The 22,740-nt window shown below is 42.8% G+C and overlaps 1 protein-coding gene across 3 annotated transcripts; it reads right to left on the reverse strand.

The window, feature by feature from the left end:
- Positions 1 to 741: 741 nt before the first annotated feature.
- lmtk3 (lemur tyrosine kinase 3) lies at positions 742 to 22,155 on the reverse strand. 3 transcript variants are annotated; one of them, XM_082553124.1, is made up of 16 exons: positions 21,594 to 22,155; positions 19,221 to 19,354; positions 18,673 to 18,820; positions 17,235 to 17,308; positions 16,943 to 17,061; positions 15,303 to 15,390; positions 14,341 to 14,489; positions 14,169 to 14,253; positions 13,960 to 14,081; positions 12,927 to 13,076; positions 6,589 to 12,832; positions 6,335 to 6,498; positions 5,939 to 6,072; positions 5,193 to 5,527; positions 5,030 to 5,114; positions 742 to 2,169 (listed from the first exon to the last, which is right to left on the reverse strand). In XM_082553124.1, the coding sequence occupies exons 1-16, from the start codon at positions 21,682 to 21,684 to the stop codon at positions 2,042 to 2,044; spliced, it is 8,250 nt and encodes a 2,749-aa protein (XP_082409250.1). In that variant the 5' UTR covers positions 21,685 to 22,155; the 3' UTR covers positions 742 to 2,041. The 3 variants fall into 3 exon arrangements, with proteins under 3 accessions (XP_082409250.1, XP_082409249.1, XP_082409251.1); XM_082553123.1 differs by having other exon boundaries at positions 19,206 to 19,354; XM_082553125.1 differs by lacking the exon at positions 19,221 to 19,354 and adding an exon at positions 19,956 to 19,987.
- Positions 22,156 to 22,740: the final 585 nt, after the last annotated feature.

A 22,740-nucleotide genomic window follows, 5' to 3' on the forward strand; every position in this document is an offset into this window, starting at 1 on the left:
ATTAGCAAATATAGGTACTGGTGAATACTAATGATGAGTTTTATTTATTTATTACAATATGCTTTTGGGTGTAACTGCAAATGTAAAATTAACCACTTAAAGTAGTTTTTGTCATGTTTTTCATAAGTATAATTTTAATTAACGTATCCTCACACACACCTACCTCCGCTTTTACAACCTAGGGATAATTTAGTGGAAGCTAGGAAAAAAATGTTAGCATATTGAGTTAGTCTCACAACAACACTAACCTTAATGTGGAGTTACTAAGTCAAAATTTCAAGATACCTAACCCAAAATGCTGATTTAAGGACATCAAAAATATACATAAATAAAATAATAATAATAATGATAATAAGTAGCAGAAAAAAACTTCCATGTTTCCCAGCTTCACCTTTGCAGAGGTGACATTTTTATATTGTATCTACCTAGATTATGGAGTTGGGGTCATGGCTGTGCTGGCTGACATGTTTTCCCAGCACAGACAGCTGGAGCAATCCATCTAATTTTCACTAACTGTATCTGTGATGTCAGTGCCTTCTGAAGCATTGTTAATTGATTTACAATATAGAACTTGCTCTTACGGCCCATACGTGTCTAAGAAAAATTTCTAGTATTTCAATAGTTTGTAACTTAGCCCTCATTGACAGGCATGTATCTGGATATGAGTGCAACTTTTTTTGGTCATGAATGAAATAAAAGCAACAATCGAGCTTATTTATACGACACAGTTCAAATGAGAGGTTCACATTTCATAGTTTTTATTTCCCCCTTGTTTATACATTGCCCCCTGAAAACCATTCTTTAAACAATACAAGTTTAAACCAACATTTAAACAGACTAAACAAATTGACTAGTTGGATCTCGACTGCATGATGGACTGTTATTAGTAGAAAATGGAATAAATTAACAGATACACAAACAAATGGGAGTTATTTACTAATGAAAGGCTTCAATTTTTCATGCTAAGCTACATTAACTGTCATTAATTAAGATAAAAGAATGACGAGACAGCTAAAAATTCATAGACATCGGAAAATAATGAAACATTACAGGACGTTGTTCCATACATATTGGCATATATTAACAAGTAAAATTATACAAAATACTTTTTTTTGTTTAGCAATTAAGACGTTTGGGAAAATATTTTGATTTATTTGTTATGAAGATCTTGGAGAAGTTATAGATCTAGATGCATTTCTGTCCCAAACAAATTATAGTTAAGTTCATATATGCAATTGCACCAACGCAAATAAATACATAACTTAATAGATTAAATAAATAATTAAGATATTGCATGGAAACTGACTTTACATAAATAAGTAAAATAACATAGAAATAAATATAGAAATTAAAGCTTTTCAGAAATAAAAGTAAAAATAAACTGCTTGTTTCATTTTTCGTGCAGTCTAAGAATACATCTAAAAGTAAACAGCTCTAAAATGATACTGTATACACTTGTATTATGATGTTTGTACAAATGCTGAGGAGTATTGTCAAATACAGGAGTCAAGCAATTTCTGTTTCAAACTGCTGCTTACAAGAACAACTGACTGACTGCAATGAAAAATGTCCTTAATAAAGAGAGGACCGGGATCCAAGCGTTTACATAGACAGACGAATGACTAAAGAAAGTGCATTCCCCGCACTCCCAGGGCAAAACAAAACAAAGCAGAAAAAGAGAAGGTAAGCTGGTACACAGCAAGACTCCCACTGCATAGCTGTCGAATCTGTTTCAGATTTTACAAAGCTCCCGGCTCCTCTTCGCCTAGCATATGCTGCCTTTTCCAAAGATTTCTGCAGCCAAAGGCTATGTATAATCTCTGTAAACAGTGGCAGGCCGGAGCTCAGCAACCCCCAGTCGTACAAAATCCCGTCACTAGTAAAACCTGGAATGTTTCCAGCTTTTAGAATCGAAGTCTCTTCTTTCAGTTGCCTCTTCAATAAAAAAATATCCTCTGGGCGAATGGCTGGTTGTTGGGTTAATTCACGGGCCAGTCCGAGAGGGTTGAGCTCTAAAGTGTTTCCAGGATGATGTGCAACATCACACCAGGTGTGGGTCGTCAGCCGGGCTGACAGTGAAGCGCGATGAAGTCACTGAATTTACCCCGACAGGCGACCTTGGTTTGACTGATAAATCCTCTTTCCTTTTCGATTCTTTGCTTTTTGGCCCTAAAAGAGACAAAAAACAACATTAGCATCACGACTGTGCTGGTATTAAAACCAGAACAAGTGCACCAGGCATATGTATGGAAGCCCAAAAGGGACAGGATGTTCCCAGACAATAAGCATGTGTTTGACTGTAAGGGAAAGTTAAAGGAAAGTCTTTTTATTGGAATTAAACCAAAACATTAACCCGGTTCACAATCACAACTGAAACAATTACTGATCGTTTGTTAGCTCCATTGCACAACAAATCAGAATCCACTAAGAAGTCAAAGAAGTTTGCAAACTGTCAAACTTGGAGGACTAGAACTACCTAATTCTGCCATAAAAAGCAATGAAAATATTGCTTTTTATGGCAGATTCGGAAGGACCACAGGACCACTCCCTCCATCATCACAACTAATAAGATCCTCATTATCATCATCATCTAACAGGATACAAGCGATATGAAGCATGTCTGACAAAGCGATGTTTCAAGCTACCACTTCGTTTATTCTCAAGAGGTGGTGCTGGTCGTCTACCAATCAAGGATCAATCCCTGGCTCCTCTTGTGCCATGTGTCAAAGCATCCTTGGACAAGACACTGAACCCTGAGTTGCCCCCAGTGCATTGATGTGAGTGTGTGAATGTATAAGGTATAAACAGGCTGTTTGAATGAGACTTGCTTTGAGTGCTCAAACGTGAGTAGAAGGTGCTCGAAGTACCAATCCATTTACCACCAAGTTCTGTCTTTGTCGTTTTGTGCATCAACTTTGAGAATCTGATATTATCAATATCATTCAGTACATCAGGGCGAGCTTTACCTGCTTGAAGGTTATGCTGAGAAAAAGTACCTGTAAAATTACCAGTGTGACCTTGAGGAGAAGAATGATGATCCATCTGTGACTGGGACACATGTTTACTCACTTATAAGATGCACAAGAAAAAAACAGTACCAAGCACAGGGGAGAAAATCAGCTGATAATCTATATCTTAATAGATATAGATTATCAGTCAACAACCACACTGAGGCGACACAGTCTTAGCTTAAAATAACTCAAAAGTAACACGGACCTCTTTCAAAACTTTGAAGTCTTGAAAGGCCTGAAAGATCATTAAGGAATCTAATTTTGCCTTTTCTGTATGTGACACAACTCGAAAGGAAACTCTGAGCCCCAACTTTCATTAGTCTGTGAAAAAGGGCGTTGAGTGCATGAGATGGAGAGTGGAAAGTAGCGAGAGCAGCTGAAAATGTGCAGAGAAACATGACTCGGGCTTGCATTGTTGAGCGCGGGATTAACATCCCTGCTCAGTTCAACATGTCACAGCATCCTGGGACATAATTATAGAAGATTAACTCTGGCTCCATATTTGCAGAGGAGAGGGCTGAACTGAGGTTTTCCATTTTAGCTGGGAATGTGCTAGTGGCTGTCACATTTTGTTACATCATTAGGCAGCTCAAGGAGGAGACTGAATCCCTGTGTAAGAAGCAGCAGACATTGATGCACGTAGAGTCCAACAAGCCAGCAGTTATGGTAACAGCTGTGTGGTGCGCTGCACTGACAGCTAACATCAGCATCGGTAATTATTAGTTTTGTATTTTCTCTTTAGCTTTCATTTTATGTCGTTTAGAGGTTGTTGTTTTTTTGCCAGAGTGAGCTTGCTTGTTTAAGTTTAGTTTTTATTAGTTCCAGCATTAGTTTTAGTCTTTCTTATTATTATTATTATTATTATTGTATTTATACCAAGTTCCAGAGGCAAGATTTAGGAAAGTCAGTACAGATAATACAATATAAATATTTTTTGAAAGCAGCTTACAAAAAAGCCTCACCAGGCAGTGTGTAATAACAAACTTTGCCAAAGTGACAAATGGCAAAATTAAGACAATTTCCTCTATAATTTTTTTTAATTTAGTTAGTTTTCCAAGTTCACAAAATTGTTTGACTTAATTGTTTTTTTTTTTCATATCTAGTTCCAGTTTTTATCTTTAGGTTTAGTTAGCTATAATAAACTTGACCAGCATAAGCAACAAACACCCTACAGAACAGCTGAGGCTTTTTATAAATATTCAGTCATCGAATTAATTAATTAATTAATTTAAAGAAATAAACATTTTCTGGGAACACAAATGTGAGTATGAACAGAGGCTCACATTTAAACTAACATAGTATTACTTCTTCCAGTGTTCCAGTACACTTTCCTAGGATAAGTGGTCATAATAGACCTGGGTGTGTTTGGGAGGTGACTGATTCACCTCTGAAGAAACTGACAAGCTCATATTATAAGTTGGCTCTGTGTTGAACACATTTGATGTTTTTTACTGATTGGTTAGATGCTGCCAGCCAGCTAGATCAGAAAGCACTGCTGACACTAAGGACAACAGCAGTTGCAAACTGCAGTGCAACCAAAATTATTGTCAGTATGTGCAGTCCATTCAAAATCTGCTTTTATATCTTTGAGCAACAATAGCATACACGTTTTGTTAAATTATGTGGGAAAACTTAATGTAAGGAAAACTTTGTCATTTTAGCATTTGGGATCAGTGGCTGGTCAAAACAAGCTATAGCATAAAAAATGACTTATTTTTTGATACTTCATTTTAATACTAGGATCATCTTTTAGCCATGAATGTCCTATAACCCCTTTTACTGTCATGTAAATCCCCAATAAACTTCAGATTTATTTAAGTACCATTTGCTCTGAATAATATCTCTGGATGTACACATGAGCTCCGATTAGGCTTCAAGTGTTGCTCCTCTGCTCTAATCGTCTTCTCACAATTAGACCTGAGACATGTTGACCTACAGGACAACACTGCTACTGCAACTTAAAATTGACCTTCTTTATTCTGCATCTCGTCATGACTGAAAGAAAATGATTAACTTACCATGCAAATCCAACTTGGTGCTTTTGATAGACACCGCAGTTGGAGTTGTGGGAGTTGAATTGCTCAACTCATTAGTTGGAGTTTCCTGTTGGGATGAAAGAAATAGTCAGGTTTATTCCAAAAGAACCCGTCATAAAAAAGTGAACGAATAAAGGAGACGTACCTGATCAAAAAGATAGATTGTGACATCATCAAAAAAGGACACATTTCTTCCTCTGTCCTTCTCCCTGTCCATTGGCTCCTTGGGTGATTTCAGCAGACTGCGGAGCCCAACACGTTTGTCCACGTCCGTTTCTGTGACTACAATCACCCTCCGGGAGCTTTCGTCCTCCTGCTCATCCTCCTCCTCCTCATCGGGGTCGCTCCCAGACGAAAGACCTCTTCGTCTTCCAATCCGGTTTCCGATGGCCCCGTCTCCAAATCCTCCTTTTCCAGTAGTGGTGAGGGGAAGACTCAGAGCAAGAGGTGGGAGGGTGAGCGAGAGGCGAGCTAGTTTTGCTATCAAAGCGAGAGCAGAAAAGAAATGTTAGAAGCAAACCTACTCACAAATTTGATTACAAAAGCAATAAAGTAAATATCTGCCAAAGTTAGCACAAATATTCTATTTGAAGTAGAGAAAATTAAATTCTGTAAAATAAGACTGACGTATCACATCTAGATTTATTTAATCTGTTAACCGATTAGTCTGAAAATGCCCACAATTTTTTATCTGGGAGAAGGTTTGGATCTGTGGGGTTAAAAGAAGTGGAAGCCCAAATCAAAGGAGAAGAAAACAAATAAAAAGGCTTAGAGAGGTGTACTTAGCTTAGACAGTCAAAAATTACTTGTATGCTAAATGTTTTTCAGCGATATCCCAGTATAATCAGGGATAATTGATAAGTACTTGTAAAACGTGGAAGATGCTGATACCTTTCATCGCTTGGTTTGCAGTAAGCTGAGGTAATGGGACCTCAGGTTGTTCGATCACAGTGAGCGGCTCAGCTTTAGGTTCATCAGACTCGATGGGGGGCTCAATGGCAGGGACAGCTTCCTGCTCCTCTTGACTGAAGGAAGGAAGGAAGAACGAAAGAAAGAGGAATATTTCACCAGAATATTAATAATAAAACAACAGTTCATCTTGTCACGTCCATCTAGTTGAATTAAATCTTGTCTTTGAGTTTACTTGAACTGAAAACAGTAAAAATACAAAACAAGTAATTTGAACTCTGTGTGAATATATTTTATTGGATCTATTTCCTCCAGAAATACAGGATGCATCAAACAGAATAATCTGAAGCCAGTGTTTTAATTCTGCAGCATCCATACCTCTCATCCTCTCTTTGTTCTTTCACAGTGACCAGATCACCGCTGCTCCCTGTGACTTCCTCCCCCCATGTCCGGAGCATGGCGGTGTCTTTAACAGTCGTCCCCCAAAGCACATTTGTCTTCACATTTTCACTGAGTGAGAACTGCAGCCTCTCCTCACACACCTGGAGCAACAAAGCAAAGCAGTAAAGAGCACGAGCAAACTCAAGGAGCACCGCTCACACGCACAGCAAACCACAAGAAATCATGCTGACCTGCATCATGAGGCCGTTCTTGGTTGTCATCTTGTTCAGAGACCGCTGGTCCTTGACATCAGAAATTTGACCCGGTGATCTCTGTCCGTCGCTCCTCTCGTCCTGAGGCGGCAGACTGTTCTGGGAATCCAGGATCGTCGGTTGTACAGATTCCAGTTTGTCAGAGTCATCAGACATCTCGTCCTCCTTTAAATCCACCCTGCTACCCTCGGGTATAGAGGAGTCGCATGTCTTGCTGACTGTATGACCGTCACCACTGCTAACTTTGTGATCAGGTGCTTTCTTTAAAGACTCCAGAAGCTCCAGGTTGCCCAAGAAAAGGTCCCCCAGAGTTTCCTCTTCATCGCCAGATATGTAGCACAGTTGTTCCAGTTTTTCAAAGTCCTCCAGAGGCTCCTCATCCAAGTCCTTCCACTCAGAAATCAACAGCTGTGGGAGGTTGTTCAGGGGACCATGAGGTGCAGAAGGCATTATGGGGGATGATTTCTGGGGCAGGTTATTATGACCATCCTTGCTTTCTATGCTGGATGCCAGGTTGCTCTCATCGCTCAGTGTTATATGCACAGAGGGGAGGGTGAGATTGGCAGAGATCCCTTTACTTTGAGTTGTAGCAGGTGGCAATTCTTGCAGAGGTGTCTCTGGAACATCTGTGTTGTATGCTGCGGAAATAAGCTGCTCTGTCTCAGTACTGGTAATAAAGTCTTCTAGATTAATGTGACTAATAAAGTCCTCTCCCTCTATGACGGATGGCGGTGGACTAGGAAAAGAGTCGTCTAAACTCTCCAGTTTATCATCTTGCATATCAAGGTCTATGCTCGGTGGAGGACTCGGAAAATCTACTGAGCTGAAATTGTCAATCTCTTGTGGATATGACTGATCTATCTCCTCCTTTGCATCAAGATCACTGGTATTAGCTGGCAGGGGCACATCTCTGTAATCCTCTTCCACTTTTATAGGGTTTATTCCTTCTTCTATGTATTGCCTGGCAAAACACGGTCTCGTTTCTGCTTCCGAATTGAAGCCCAATTTAAAATTTTCCAGTTCTGAAAACGTCACATGAGGAGCTTCGGCGATGCAGATGGTTATATCTGAGCTTTTGGTTTCCAAAGTGTGGCTGAAACAGTTTTCTAAATTGGAGCCTGCCTCTCTGTCAGTGTGCACAGCCGACATCGCCTCCTCCACTCTGTTACAGAGTTGATTCTGGGGCCATGTGTTAAAATCTTGATTTTGTGCCGTCTCTGTGGAGTCTAGCCGACCCTCCCTGTCCCTGGCTGCCTCTGTGCATGATGCATTCTGCCTCTGTCCTTCCTCCAAGGTCTCTTCCTCTGGTATTTCTATATTCTCTACTTCCACATGCAAAATGTCACTTTTTATGTCTTTCTTAATGCTGTCAATTTCCCCCAGGTTCTCAATGTTTTCCTCTTGCTGTATGTCTGCTATCGTCTGTTGGCTTTCTCTGTCTTTTGTGTCCCACATTTCCTTAATGCAAAGATTGCCGCTTAGCCCTTGGGTTTCATTGTTCCAAGTTTCCTCACAGCCCTCCAAGACAGCAGGGTGAGGTTCACTTCCTGCCAGTTCATCATTTTCTTCGGTCTCCCAATATTCCTGACCTACAACAAGCCTCTCACCCACCTCCCACGCCTTATTCCCGAACCCGGAGAAAAATTCAGATCTCAAGTCGACTCCCTGACACCTCTTCTCTGGGGAGGCCCACTGGTCATTCTCATCTGGCCACAAGCGCAAGTCCCTTAGTTGTGAAAAGCGGTAGCAGTCAAACTCGCCCCTAAGCGCCCCAGATCCTGGTCTGTCTTCATCCTCCTCCAGAGCACTCCATAACTCTTTAGCTGTCGCATTTAGACCCTCGCAGGAGTTGTTATCCACATCGTTAGCAGAGTTCATGCCACTTGCTGCTCCCCTGAGGGGTGGCCTCTCCTTCACAGCGATACTCAGCTCTGCAGCAGCCTTCTGTTCCTCTGTCTCTGCTGTGATCCCGCTCTCCTCCTCGCCATCTGAGTAGCGAAGGTTTCTCAAGCCCAGCTCATTGTGGTCCACACAGGGCCTCTCTCCACATTTCTCAGGCTCTTCAGCCCAAAGACACGTCGGACCGCTCGCTTTTGCATCAGCAGCCTTCCCATCGTCATTTGGCAGGTTTTCATCTCCAAGTATAACGCTGTTCGTTTGAATATCACAAAGTTTAGGTAATCTGGACTCGATGGTGCTGTCAACTTGGGATGGTGCTGCAGAGTCCACAGCTTCATTCCCAGACGTGGGAGAACTGAGCTGACTGAGATCATTATCTGTCTCTGTAACATTTTTATAATCTTTGTTGTTTGGTCCAAACATGCAACTCTTTGAGTTGCTGCCAGATTTATACTCGATCAAGCTATTTGTCTCAGTGGGACTCTTGGAATATAGATTTAAGTCACTCTCTTCAAAGTCCTGGTATTTGCAGTCTGCTATCTGAGAAATTATGCCATCTGTGTAATGGCTGTCTATCATGTACCCACTGCTGTGTGAAAGCCCTTTAAGTGGCTCATCATCTAATTTTGAAAACAACTTATCAATTAAGTCCACACAGTCCTTGTTCTGTGGATCATCGCACAGCAGGGCTGACTTTTTGCTCTCGTTATGGAAAATGCCAGAATCGTCTCTCTGAGCAGATCCCAGCGCTTTGTTTAGAATATCTTTGTCATTTCCTAAATTAGGGATCGGGTAATTTTCAGGATACAGTACACCCTTCTCTTCACAACTCTCAATAGTCCTCCCTTCTCCAGTTTCCGTTGTCCTATCTGACATGTGGGTACTATTTCTTAATGGACTCTTTTCTCCAGTCTCACCCTCCTCTTCGGTTTTCTCCTCTATCCCTGTCAGTATTCCCCGATCACCTCCTCTCCCGCTGCCAGGCCTGGAGGCAACAAGTCCATCGCTGCTGCTCCTCCTGTTCATCCCGTCACCCTCCCAGTCGCTGTCTGAGAAATATGCAGAGTCTCGATGTGGTGTTTCATTTCCCAGAGCCCGCCATCCGCCGCTTCCCACTCCTCCTCCACCTCCTCCGCCACCTCCCGTCCATGAGTCACTAGGCGTGAGGCAGTCGGCCGAGCTGGAAGTCAAAGGTGATAGGACTGAGTCGGTGGGGGTGACGAGTGAAAAATCGGAGGAAGGGTCCCAGTCTGGCGTGGTAGGAGTGGCTGCGGGAGTGGGCACCTTCTGGGCAGTGTGACGCTCGTCTTTGTGCTGAAGTGAATTTTCCATTTCCGCTTCTGCAAAACTTTCATTAACGAGAGAATCTAAGTTTTTAGAGTTCTCCAAATCAGCTGTTTTCTCAGGATCATGAGAAATCACGTCTGTTTGATCCCCCCTCAAAGGACTGTGCGTCTGTAGGTCATCTTCTGTTATCTCGCCATTGCTTATAACAGCTTCCTTTGTAGTGAGTGATTGGCTCTCACGCAGGTTCACAGTGTTGACTTCCTGAACGTTCTCTGTGGATCCAGGGGGAAAGTGCTCTGGCAGATCTGTTTGCTCTCCTCTGGCAGGTAAGGCAGGGCCGTCCGAACACTCCTCCTCTTCTCTCTGAGACGCGGGTGTTTGGTTATGTAGTAAACCATTTTTAGGCATGATTTCAGAAAACACAAACTCACCGGACTGGCAGTGGTCAGCATTATTTACTTGGCTGTCCGGTTTGTTTGAACCAATGTGAAGAATAGGGATGTCAGGTTTCAAGGAAACTTTGATCTCACTCTTCTTAGCACGCTTGGTCACTTGGGCATAGATGGCTTCAGTCTGTGTATCATCTTTGCCCTTGTTGACTGCTCGTATGGAGCTTTCTGACTGGAATCTGATGGTCTGAGCTGAGTTTGGGTCAATGCAGATGGACTCATATTCAGGGGACACTGGAGTAGGGGAGTAAGATGAATCTGCTTCCTTCCTATGTGCGGCTGCATTTTGTCTCGATATGATTTCGGTCAGAAAGGTTTCTGCTGATTGGATCTCTTTCAGGAACTCCTCTCTGGTGATTTCAGTTCTCCGCGGCTCCTTCTCGGTAAAATGTATTTCAGAATCGTGCTTTTCCGTTGTGATCTCAGACAGGAGAGAGCGGGATCTCCGTATGCCTTTGGAGTAGGCTTCCTCTGCCTCAGTGTATGAGGGGAGGCCTGGGGCGCAGACATAGGGCCTCAGTCTGGATCCTGCAGGATAGAGGTATTTTACTGGATCGATTCCTGGTAGGCCTTCTATGTCCGCCTCCATATTTCCTGTGTCAATCTCTGTGAGAAAAAGATCCCTCTGGAATGACTCTTTAGTGACAGCATCCTCCTCCTCAGCTTCTGCACTGCTGACATGTTTCTCTGGTCCCCATGACTGTCCTGCTGATCCCAGCTCTGTGATCAGCGACTGGGAGCGGCGCATGCCTCTGTTGGGCAGCAGAAAGTTCCCCCATCTCTCTCCTTCTCTTTTCTCCTCCTTCTCCGCTGCATATGAGCCCTCCGACCTGGACTCACTCAACTCTGTCACACTAGATATCTCCGTCAGAAACAGATGCATGGGGGATTTCTTGGCTGCAGTGACACGTTCTGCCTGCTGCTCAGCATCTTCCTTCCAAATTGCAGGCAGGATGGTGTCAAGACGTGACTGAGTCCTCTTCATTCCCCTGGAGAAGAGCTCTGTAGTGGCGGGGTCTGCATCTTCAGATAGACTGGAATGAGTGACAGTCGTCCCACAGCCAGGTCTCTCGGGAGACATGAAAGGAGAGTCATCCTCATCTGAGTAAGTCGGACTCGATGAAGACTGTCTGTCAATTTGGGGTTTTGTGAGCTCAGGGCGGGGTAAATTTCGATAAATAGGGCGCAAAGGGTTTTCTCGACGTACGGGAGAGTCAAAGTCTTTTGCACGCAAGTGAGAAGTCTCCTTATAAGTGTGCAGCATGCTCTCTCTATCGGACAAATCACAGGTTAGCGGGTCTCTGTTGGATCTCTGCATCTGGGGCTTATTATATCTCAAGTGAATGTCCCCTGTGTTGTAGAGGGGGCAATTCCTTTGTGGTTTGGAGTGGGGAGGAAGAGGAGGAGGACACATTTGAGGAGGTTGAGGGTAAATTGGATGGCTCGATGGGGGAAGCGAGGGTGATAGGGACGGGGAGGGGGGAAGAGTCTGTCGGGCTCGGTGAAGCCCGAGGTGATCAAAGGTAGATGGTGGGCAGGTGCTTATGTGATGGGGGTCTGTCTCAATTTTTCCGCTGATAGTGTAGTGGGGCAGTCCTCTATATCTGAGTGGAGGGGCGGGAAGAGGGCGCGAGTGAAGAGGATTGACTGATGACATGGACATAGAACGAGGCTTGGGAGGGAGGATGGGAGCTTGAGAGCTTGTGGATTTTTTATCCGCCTTACTGCTCTTTTTCTTCTCCACTTCATCGTCATCGCCTAAATCAACTATGGAAAAGTCAGTCACTCTGCTCGAAGTGTCTCTGAATTCAGCCACGCCTGTGTTGGGCAACTGGACTTGAACCTCGCTCGATCGGACGGTCTGGAGGCCCTTTCCGCACTTGTCAGATGAACAATAAGGGACTCGCTCTTTGCCCAGCATCCCGCTGCGGATCTCCATGAGCTCCATGTCTCCAGGGCAATCTGAGCGGAAAGAGGAATGTACCTTCCCTTTGAGAGACGGCGACTTGTCTTGGGGAGTGTGCTCCTCTAGTCTGATATAGTACTCGCTGGCGAGGGATGGGCTACGGGCGCTTATCACTGGGACGACAGTAGGAGTGTCCAAAGACTGTCTATGGTTATTGTTCACAGTAGGGATTGGCTGAGGAGGAGGAAGAGGTTTGTAGCCTCGTCTGGCATGAGCCTTCTCCCAGAAATACTCAAAGTTCAAGCCTTTGCTAGTTTCGGTGACTGTCAGGATGTCATCCAGTTCAGAGGTGGATGGGGTAATACAGTTCCCCACAGGGTCCAGTAGAGGGTAGGAGTTGTCTCTGTCTTCCCTGGCGTAATCCCTCTCCCTTTGGCGCTCGTTTGCTGCAGTCTGAAAGGCAGGTGGACGGAGTAAGTCCCAGCGTCTTTCAAATGACTCCTCGCTCTCCCCTCTCCTTCTTCTTCCCTCCTCATACTCCTCGTCCTCTTCATCCTCTTCCCCAACACTCCCCCTCGCTATTCCTCGCTCAGCAGCCAAGAGGGAGGAGAGAAGGAGGAATATCTCAGCTACTGAAGGGCGCTGCGACGGAGGTAGCCAGCAGGACTGCATGATCTCATACCTGCAGACAAGGGAGAAAAACAAGAGGATCTAAGTTTGGAGAGACACAGTTTGTGCTCGGATCGATGCAGTCTAATTAGTGGATAAGTACTGACCAGTAGTCTGCATGGGAGAGCTTCAGTCTAGGCTGGGCAAGCGTGATCTGTCGCTCCCTAATGACAAAGGTCAGCACCTCTTCATCACTCAGGTGTCTGTGGGGCTGAGAGCCAAACTCAAACAGCTCCCATATCACCACCCCCAAAGACCTGAGAGGAAAAAATGAGTTGGAGAAGTGAAAAGGGGTGAATCTTCAAAAGAAATCTCTGAGGTTTGTTGTTATATAACACTTTTACTCCAACACCCACAGAGGTTTGACTTTCTAACCGAGGAGAATAAAAACTGTTATGTGAATTGTTTTGTTCCATTTTTTAAGAAAAACTATGTTTTTTCAGAAAGAATAAAAAAGAATAAATACTCCTAGGTATTTTTGCTCCACTCGTGTGTTTTGTTAGGAGGTTGTTTTCTTGTTGGTTCGTTTAAAAAAGCACATGAAAGGGAAGGTTGTAATATTAGAGCCTAAAGGATTTGCTCTCATTTCTTCAGCACTCCTTCTGGCATCACCGGGCTTGGCTACAGCTTTAAGACTGCTGACAAACTGAGCTGGACTCTACTCCAGCAAATGTGAGATCATACTGCTCTTTAGTTTGGTGTTCCCACAAATCATAACACAAACAGCAGTTTTATGTAGGAACTATTTTCTTTTATGGATCCACAACAAGCTGCATTTGTATCATATTGTAATATAACTGAGACTGTAGAAAGAGCATTTCAGATTATGTTCACATAGCCGACTGTCCACGCACTCAATCCTCATTTAATCTCTGCACAGCTGTTAGGAGAAATTAGATTTTCTTTGTTGTCCATCCAGAGAGCATCATTTAAGTTGCTTTTAATCTGATTTAACCTGAGCCACGCTGATTAAAGGAATGAATGGTGGTAGGAAAAGATTTAAGAGTAGCTTCAAATTGGACCCCAGATTAAAAAAACCTTTGTGTTTTCATCAATATTTTATCACCAGCCTTATCGGCTTAACTCGTTAATTCAGATCTGTTCCCAGTGGTGTTAACACAGAGCAGCTTTAAAACATACCACACATTGCTGGTCTTGGTTTGGTCCGTAACAATGAGAGATCCTCTGTACTCCTCCAGCAGCTCAGGAGCAATCCAGCGCAAAGGGATCCATAGTTTGTCTGGAGTTAGGTAATAGTCCTCCTTCATAAAGACACGCCACAGAAATTATTATGGATTTGACTGAATTGACTTTGGATTTCATTTTTCAGAGGAAAAAAAAATCCTGACCTTATAATGGTTATGCGAGAGGCCATAGTCCCCTATCCTGACAGTGAGGTCTGAGGTCAGAAGACAGTTTCTTAAAGCCAGATCACTGCAGGGAGAAAACAAGCAGCTACCCTCAGCAGAGATCCTCACGTTTGGAGGCGTGGCAACAGTGGAAGTGAAAGCGACAACTGACCTGTGGATGTAGTTGTTTTCGTGAAGATGGAGCAGACCCGAGGTGATCTCAAAAGCCATTCTCTGAAGGGTTAAGAGGTCCCGGGTCAGCAGGTCTGGAGTCATCCCATCTGACTTACGCTGGGCTCGCAGATACCGCTTCAAGTCACCCTACGTTGTACATCACAACAAAATATAAACAGTGGATTGAAAAATATGGCTGAGTGAAGTGCATACAGAGTGTTCTTCCTTCTCCTGAAACAGAGATAAAACCTGCAGGACCATCATGTAGGCAAAGAAGATATATTTTACTTCTGCAGCAAATACCCCCCCCCCTTTTTTTTTAGGTGTTTTACATCACAGCGCCTCAAAAGCAGCAGGGGAATTAGTAATGAGCTGGCAGCCTTTGTGTTAGTCATTTGTGCTCCTGGAAGAGCAAGGAAATAAAATGGGGACAACATAAAGGGATGAAAAATATCTGCAAGGAAAGGACAATAGGAGACTTTATCAAAGAGGGTAACTGCAGTCAGTGAGGACTCCAGTGCTGTGTGGCTCCTCTCACTGTGTTGCTGTAATTGATCTGCTTGTATCTTTGTTTGGCCTGGAAGTCTGCTCATATGGTTTTCTTAATCAGCTGGTGATTAAACCGCCCGAGAGAAGGAAAACAAATTGATTGTATCGACGCAAAACAGATTTTAGTGACAGCGGAGCATCGATAACTGTAAAAAACAATTTTGCCTCAAATTATATGAAATTAAAATAAGATGTAAAGATCTTATCGATGCAGCTCGACTGTGATTTCTCATGTGTTTCTCACTGACATCACCGATATACCATAACCAATTTGTGCACAAATTATCTAAAAAACCCCAAGTATAGCACAACAAAAACATTGCACGCTATACTAAACTAAAAATATGCACCTTTCATTTGTGTGATTCCTATTATTAGTTCATCCGCCTCCTTTTATGTTCAGTTACTTACCAGCTGACAGAACTCCATAACCAGGAGGAAGGGGATGCTCTCACTGCACTGCCCCAAACACTGAAGGATGTTGGGATGTTTAAGGCTCCTGAATGGAAACATAAGAGGGACGCAGGAACAGACAGAAGATAGATAAATGTTTATACACTGCCTTTAAATGCTTAACAGTGAGACTTAAAGTGAGCAAAACTTAGCTAGATGATCCTGAACACTGGAATTCAGTTCCATCTCAGACCACACAGGCTAATCAGGGCTGTCACCATTATCTACTTATATTTCTTTAAGTGACTAAAAATCTTCACATTAATTATACGAATAGTTCTATTAGTAAAATAAATCTTTTGTTCTTTTCATCACATGAATTATAAATGATTCACATCACAAATGCAAACCATGCAGAGCTAGCAGACAAGCCTTAGTGAATCTGAGTATATATGCTATAGCTGTAAGTGCACCCTTAAAAACTCAGTAGTAACACACCAATCACAGCACAAACCAATCCACAGGACCAGACACTCACATACAAACCAATGAATCCTCAATCATTCAAGCCAAAATATCACAAAACTGCACAAACACACTGAAACCGAACATAAAGTCACGTAACAAAAGACACGACTTTCACCTAAACACACCACATGATTCAGCAGGCTGTAGAACCACCTTTAGGAGCATCGACTTGAAGCAGTTTAACTTTCTGTATGACTTTATCCAGCTCTCACATTGTTGTTGAGGAATTATGACCCACGCTTCTTTGCAACACTGCTTCAGCTCACTGAGTTGCATTTCAGATTTGACTTTGATTGCAACACTGACTCTTTTCTTTCTCAGATTTGCTCCTGTGCTTGGCATCGATGCACAATTTGGACCAAGTTTTAGCTGACAGATGGCCTCACATTTGACTCTACAGTGCTTTAGTATACAGAGTTCATAGTTGACTCAATGTGTGCAAGGTGCCCAAATTATTACCAATCCACCACCGTGTTTGACAGTTGGTATGAAGTGTTTGTGCTGATATGCTGCGTTTAGTTTTCTTGAAATGTGGTATTGTACATTATTCCAAGCATCTTTACTTTGGTCTTGACTACCCAATGGACATCTTTCCAGAGATCTTGTGGTTTTTCAGATGCAATTTGCAACTTTTTAGAGAGAAGATGCTTTCTTCTGGCAATCCTTCCAAACAAGCCATAGTTTTTAAGCCTTTTTCTAATTGTACTGGCATGAAAATGCTAACTGAGGCTTATAGAGACTGAGATGTAACCTTGTCAGACCAAGGTCTAACCAAGGTCAGACCTTTCAGAATGTAGCATTGCGTTAATACACAACTGAATGCTCTAAACCAGTAAACCACCAAAACCTTTGATTTTATACAGTTCCTCACACTTGCTGATGATCAGTTAGTCAAGCAGTACCTGGCTGCTTCTTAAGTCGAATGGAAACAGTAGTGTTACGCTTAAGTTTTCACAGGAGTCTGTGCAGTCCTGGCAAGTATAAGAGAGTCACACCTGATTCAATATCCTACATTTATTATTTCTCCATACCTGCCTCTTGTGGCTCCAGTGGTTACTGTTATGCAAATTTTACAGAATCTCACTCAAAGGCTGCAATATGGCTACCAAAATTTAAGCAGTTTCTCCCACCTGTATGGCTCAGACTCAGCCAAGAACTTCCTCTGCTCCAGAGGGCTGGCACTGACACGCAGCTCCTTCACCACAGCCTGCGAGGAGCTGCAGTCACACAGCACTTCAGCCAGAATCACCTAGAAGAGATCGATGGACAATAACATGGAAAATTCCCACAGGAAGAGACGGGTACTAAAAGAACTACTTTGAGTTAGCATCTGTAATCTGTTTGTTAGACAGAATTAAAGCAGGGGATGCTGTTTTAAAGACAACCAATGATTTGGGATGGTTATATTTCAGATTTCCTTACCTTTCCAAACCAGCCATTTCCTATCTCCTGGAGATAGTTTAAAGCGTGCCTTTTGAAGCACTGAGATTTGGGATCTACAAAAAAAACAGAAATAAAAACAGATTAGGGTCACACAGACGTCAGCAGTTGATGTTCTTTCAGATGTACAATTTATTAACAGAACAAAAACACTCAGATTCTGCCCTGTAGCAACACATAAATATGACATATCCACCCCAACCATGTTTTAAACATATACGAAATCATATAAAAATGTATCTAGCTGGAAAATTCAGAGTCATGGACAAAATTTTAACTCACTGAGAAATCTACTCTCGCTGTATTTTTCCCTGGTTTTCCATGTTGTGTTTTCCTGCTGTGCATGTGCAATCTGAACTGCGATGATCAATGAACATAATCTTCCGCCACTTTGATAATCAGTTGACTGCTTAAGCTGTTATTCCAGGTCAAAACATCTCTCATTCCAGCTTCTCAAATGTAAGGATTTGTTCCTTCTCATTTTACAGCAAAAATGAATAATTTCATGTTTTGGAGTGTTGATAAAGCAAAATCACAAATTTCACGACATCACTTTAAGAAACTTTAACAGATTTTTGTTCCTTTTTTTTCTTGTGATTTTATAGAAACTTAATCAATAATGAAAACAATCATCAGCTCATGCCATCGTGCAGAGAGAGTTCAATGTTTCCACAATAAACTTGATTATTGTTCATGCTCATACATTCAGCTTTTTAACCTGAATTAAGCAGAGAGAAATATTTCTCTACTTTTTGAAAACTTTCATCATCAGAATCTGTACCATCAGAGTTCAAACATACAACTCAAGAAAGCTTGCTCAAAGGAAGTCAGAGTCTCTCATTATAATGTTGAGTTTGCATGGTCTCCCTGTGCCTGCGAGGGTTTTCTCCAGCTACTCTGGCATCCTTCCACAGTCTACAGTTAGGTTAATTGATGATTTTTTTAAAAGTCCAAAGGTGTGAGTGTAAGGTAGATAAAGCTCTTATGTGCATAGAATAGAACTGTGTGCACTATAAGTGTGGCCTGCAGTGTAAAGTGCTGTGAGCGGTCAGTGAGACCACTAAATAGCAAAACTCATGACACTTTACTGTATAGTTTGAATACGTTTGCAGGTTATATTGCAGTGCTACATAAATAAAACTGAATTGAACCAAATACATAAACTCCACACATCCCTGCCTGTGTCCTGATTACAGCCCTGATGCAAAATTGTCACAAATCATAGTTTCCACTTCACTGAGGTTCAGTAGGGAGTCCAATCCTTCTGATTGTGCACTCAGTTTGAGACCTTTAGTGGATCCGCATCAGTGATTCAGGCAACAGATCCTGAGGGAGTTTAGTGCAGGATTTCATCTTTATTTTGAGCGGTAGGAAGGTCAATAAGAGTTTGAGCAAAGTGAGAGGCACTTTAGGTTTTTACCTGCTCCATCCTGCAGGGAGGGGCAGCTGGGGCGGTCTCTGACTGGCAAGGTGTAGACCTCAGGGAGGGAGGGACATGATGACAGGCTGTCCTCCTGGATGGGACTGGAGCCTCCAGAGCACTCCTCCCCATCTGCGTTATCGAACTCCTGGTTGAACCACAGCAGCACATAAAAAAATCACTAAGCTGTAATAGCTATGAATATAAAATAAAACGTATTATTCCACTTAATAATAAAGCTGAGTTTAGCAGTAACCACCAAGGACAGACAATGAAAAATCATTCATTCTGAACAAATGGTACTCTGTCTGCCAGCTGAACAAAAACACTAAGTTAAAATTAGACCGAGAGATGATTATTGACCCCTTCTGCTTCATTAAGTTGGAGTTACTGACTGTTCACACTTCGAAATCAAATACTTGTGCAGTTTACCAAGTCAGACACATATAAAAGCATGCAGACAAGCACAAAACGCATTAAAAAACAAAGAAAAGAAGCAAAAGAAAGCAGAGAGAGGTGAATAGATCTCTTACATGTTGAAGACTTACATTGAACCCCACTCCTCCCCTCTTACAGCACAGGCAGGTGAGGAGCAGCAGAACAAAAGAGACAAGCCCCGAGCAAGAGATGAGGATGACGACGTAGGGTGGAGGAGAGAGGGATGCAGCCCTGGACTGAGAAACTGAGAGGACGACAGGAAGAAAAATACAACGGAGGACAGGTTTAATGTAGAAATTCAGGGGATTTGTGCTTCTACAAGGGGAGCAATGCTAGGTCTGAGTCAGTGAAAAAAGAAAAAAAAAAGAGAGACTTCACTGAAGCAGAAAGGTGTGAAATCTTGTTACATAGGTGTTGTGTTTAGCAGAAAAACCATTGGAGCGTTTTCTTAGAAGCAGGCCTGAGACACAGTGGAGAACCCCAATGGACGGTTTGCATCAGGGAGTTGGGGAGAAATAAGCAGGAAAACAAACTAAGTTGAAGATTAAAGAACACATTGTCTGAGTCAGTAAAAAGAAAATAGAGACTGGAATTAAAATTTGGGAGAGTATACCATTCCAGTAAGGAGAAAAGCTTGGGGGGAAGGGGGGAAATATCAGAAATGGCATTCCACTCAGGAAACACAGTTAAGAAGCAGGGGAGGTGGGTGGCTGGAGTTGTCATTTAGGTAAAAAAAAGGAGCGCTAACTCGGGAAGGGATCAGAAATTGGAGAAGAATTACTCAAATCAGGAAGGTTTACTACTCAGGTGAGAGAGGGAGGGGTCGGGACATTTGATTTTTGTACCTCAATGTAGTCGAGTGTGGGAAGTGAACCATCTGCAGAAAAGAAAAGGGGCAGGGCAGCGTGGTTAAATACCCTTCAGGTATTGTTTATAGGTTTCATTTCACTTCTGCAGCCAAAACATTTTATTACCATTGACAGATGACCAAAAAAGAGGAACAATGACACCTTGAAACAGTCACGAGGTGTCAAACTCACGCTTAAACTGTACATGAAATGTAACCATTAATAATTAAATTACATCTTTTCTGTGTAAATAAGGCAGTCAAAAGCAGATATACAACTATGATCATAAGAAAAAATTAAGAGAGATAATACAAAATATAATAGGGGAAAGGAGGCACATATAAACCTTGATACTGTAACTATAACTGGCAGATAAATTGCTGTTTTTTTTATATGTGCAGTCTGAAGATATCACAGTGTGATTGTCTGTGTCCCTGATAAAAATCCCAAAGTACATTCCTCAACATGGTCATGATATTGTAAACACTGCATGCATAAATGTTAAAGTATATTTAATAATTGAACAGCTTGATAAATATTGTAAGAACAGGATCAACACTCAACAAAAAAACTAAAACTTTTTTTTTAATCTAGGAAATGAAATAATATTTTGTTTCTGTGACTTCTGCACAGCACCTAATGTAGACTTTTATCAACTTTTATTTTATTTTATTTTTGTGCTCAACATAAAGTTGCAACATAGTGCAGAAGCAGCCAGAGAAAAGGTAAGTGAAGATGTGCCCAGCATATAAAACCAGCTCTGTACTGAAGTGAAAGCTGCTGTGGCCCAATCTGTGGCTAATAAAAGAAAACTGTCACTCTGGATTGCACCAAACTGATAATCCAAGAAAAGGGAAAGATAGCTAATTATTGGTCATATAAACCTCAAATCACATCTGCAGAGCAGTGGAGCATTGTAAAGTCTGAATGACCCTCTCGCCCCCCCCCCTCCTAAAAACATGCACCAGCAGCACAAGTAGTGGCACAAATCCTGATGCACAATTCCTGAGCAGTGCTATTCTTTCATCTTTCCCTAGACAGATGTCCAGACAGACACTGCATATAAATAGGAACCCAGCACAGGGCCTTTTCCACCAGCCTCTGTGCCAACAGCTTCTATCAAAACAATACACCACAATACAATGACTGCACACATTACACAAACACAACAGTCTGCCAGCTCTCAGCGAACAAGGCATATTCAAATTTACGGCAAAAAGTAAAGATGCCAGCAGTGGTTATTGGGCTAAATAGTCTCAAGAGCCAAGTGGAGGCTATTTTTAGACTAAATATCCAGCACTGGTCGACGATTTTAGCCCTGCTGTGCATACAGTACATGTTGTTTTTAAAAAGGCATCGATGTGAGGCCCGAAATATTTTCATCATTGCATGCAAATACGGTACCCAACCCATCACCCAGTCGGCCTCGCTCCTGTTGTGATTAGGTCAGCCAGCACTAATAATTCGCATTATGTCTCAGCCTAACTGGCTGATAATGCAATATTCACCTCAGTGTGCAGAGGCCTTTTCATAAATGACTATACCACCCCCCCACCCACCCCCCAAAATCCTCTTCTCCTTTCTCCAGCATCCCTGACAGCTTTTCAAACCTCCTCCTTCTCCGACTCCGCTCACCTTCCCTCTGCGGTGCTCCGAGGGCTCTCTCCGGGCTGAAGTACGACATGATCCCCGCCAACGCTACCATCACCCAGCAGTGTGGCCGCATCGTCGCCGCGTCCGCAGCAACAACAACAACAGCATCCGAGCGCCGCTGCCGACTGTCAGCGTCGGTGTCCTCTCTCCCGTCCCCCCGCCACGGTCTGTGCCGTCTCCGGGCTCACGCTGTCTCCGTCTCCCCCTCCTCCTCTCCGCTTCCTCCTAATAATAAAGAGCGTCTCCTTGCCTTCCTTGTTGTGCTCTCCCCCTCCCCCTCCTCTTCCCCTCCGCTCTAATCCGCAATTAAACACAGTGTGTGAGATGCTCTATTGTGCATCCTCAGGCCGCCTCTCGCTGCGCATCCATTTCTGCTCTGCCTCGGTCACAAGCACCGCTGAAAACAACCATCCTCTATTTCTGACGTTATATTTATATATTTCCTACCCTCTACCTGCTCCTCCTCCCTCCATCTCACGGTGTTGGAGGGTGTCTGTGTTTTTCTCCTCCGCCAGCCTACGTCAGCCTCGCACGGCGCGCATTGTCATGGTCCGGCTTGATCATTCACCACAGCCTCATAGTATCAAAACACACCCGTGATAATGCGCCCACAGGGGAGCAAACGAGGCGGCTTATATCGATCTGGGATTGGATTTTTAAAATCCACATAATATCACTTAAGGATTCATATCATGACCTTTGGGTGTGATGTGATTTGTGCTCTGGCATCCTATAAAATAATCTCAGAAACAAAGCCATAAATTCACCTTTTAGAGGTTATTACAGCCAATCTAAGCCTAATAAACTTATCAAAAAGAGCCAGCACATATACCACCACAAACTAGCTATATCACCTATAAAAGTAGTTTTGCATTGCAGGGTGGGTACATTTCCACAGCATATGCCTGTAAAATCTCAAATCCTTTGTTCTGGTCACCGTCACACACACAAAGGGTCATTTTTTCACAGCCGTGTTCTCCTATTAGGAAAAGCACGAGTGTTACTATGAACGTTAGCGATGGCTCTGCTCTATTCGAGCATCCTGTAAACTGTGAGTGTGAGTCAGCACAGCGGCATGACCCCGAAACTGAAGCAGTCGTCAGTAATTTCAACAGTTCTACCTGTGCTT

This window comes from Aulonocara stuartgranti (assembly GCF_965226115.1).
Source record: "Aulonocara stuartgranti genome assembly, chromosome: 11".
Taxonomy (NCBI): domain Eukaryota; kingdom Metazoa; phylum Chordata; class Actinopteri; order Cichliformes; family Cichlidae; genus Aulonocara; species Aulonocara stuartgranti.

Coding starts and splice junctions, on each gene's coding strand:
- lmtk3 (XM_082553123.1), bottom strand. CDS start 21,684: ATGCGGCCACACTGCTGGGTGATGGTAGCGTTGGCGGGGATCATGTCG. Junction 15,391..16,942: donor GCTGAGTCTGAGCCATACAG/GTGGGAGAAACT, acceptor GTTTCCATTCAG/GAGCCTTAAACATCCCAACA. Junction 13,077..13,959: donor ACCAAGACCAGCAATGTGTG/GTATGTTTTAAA, acceptor TTTTCCTCTCAG/GTCTTTGGGGGTGGTGATAT.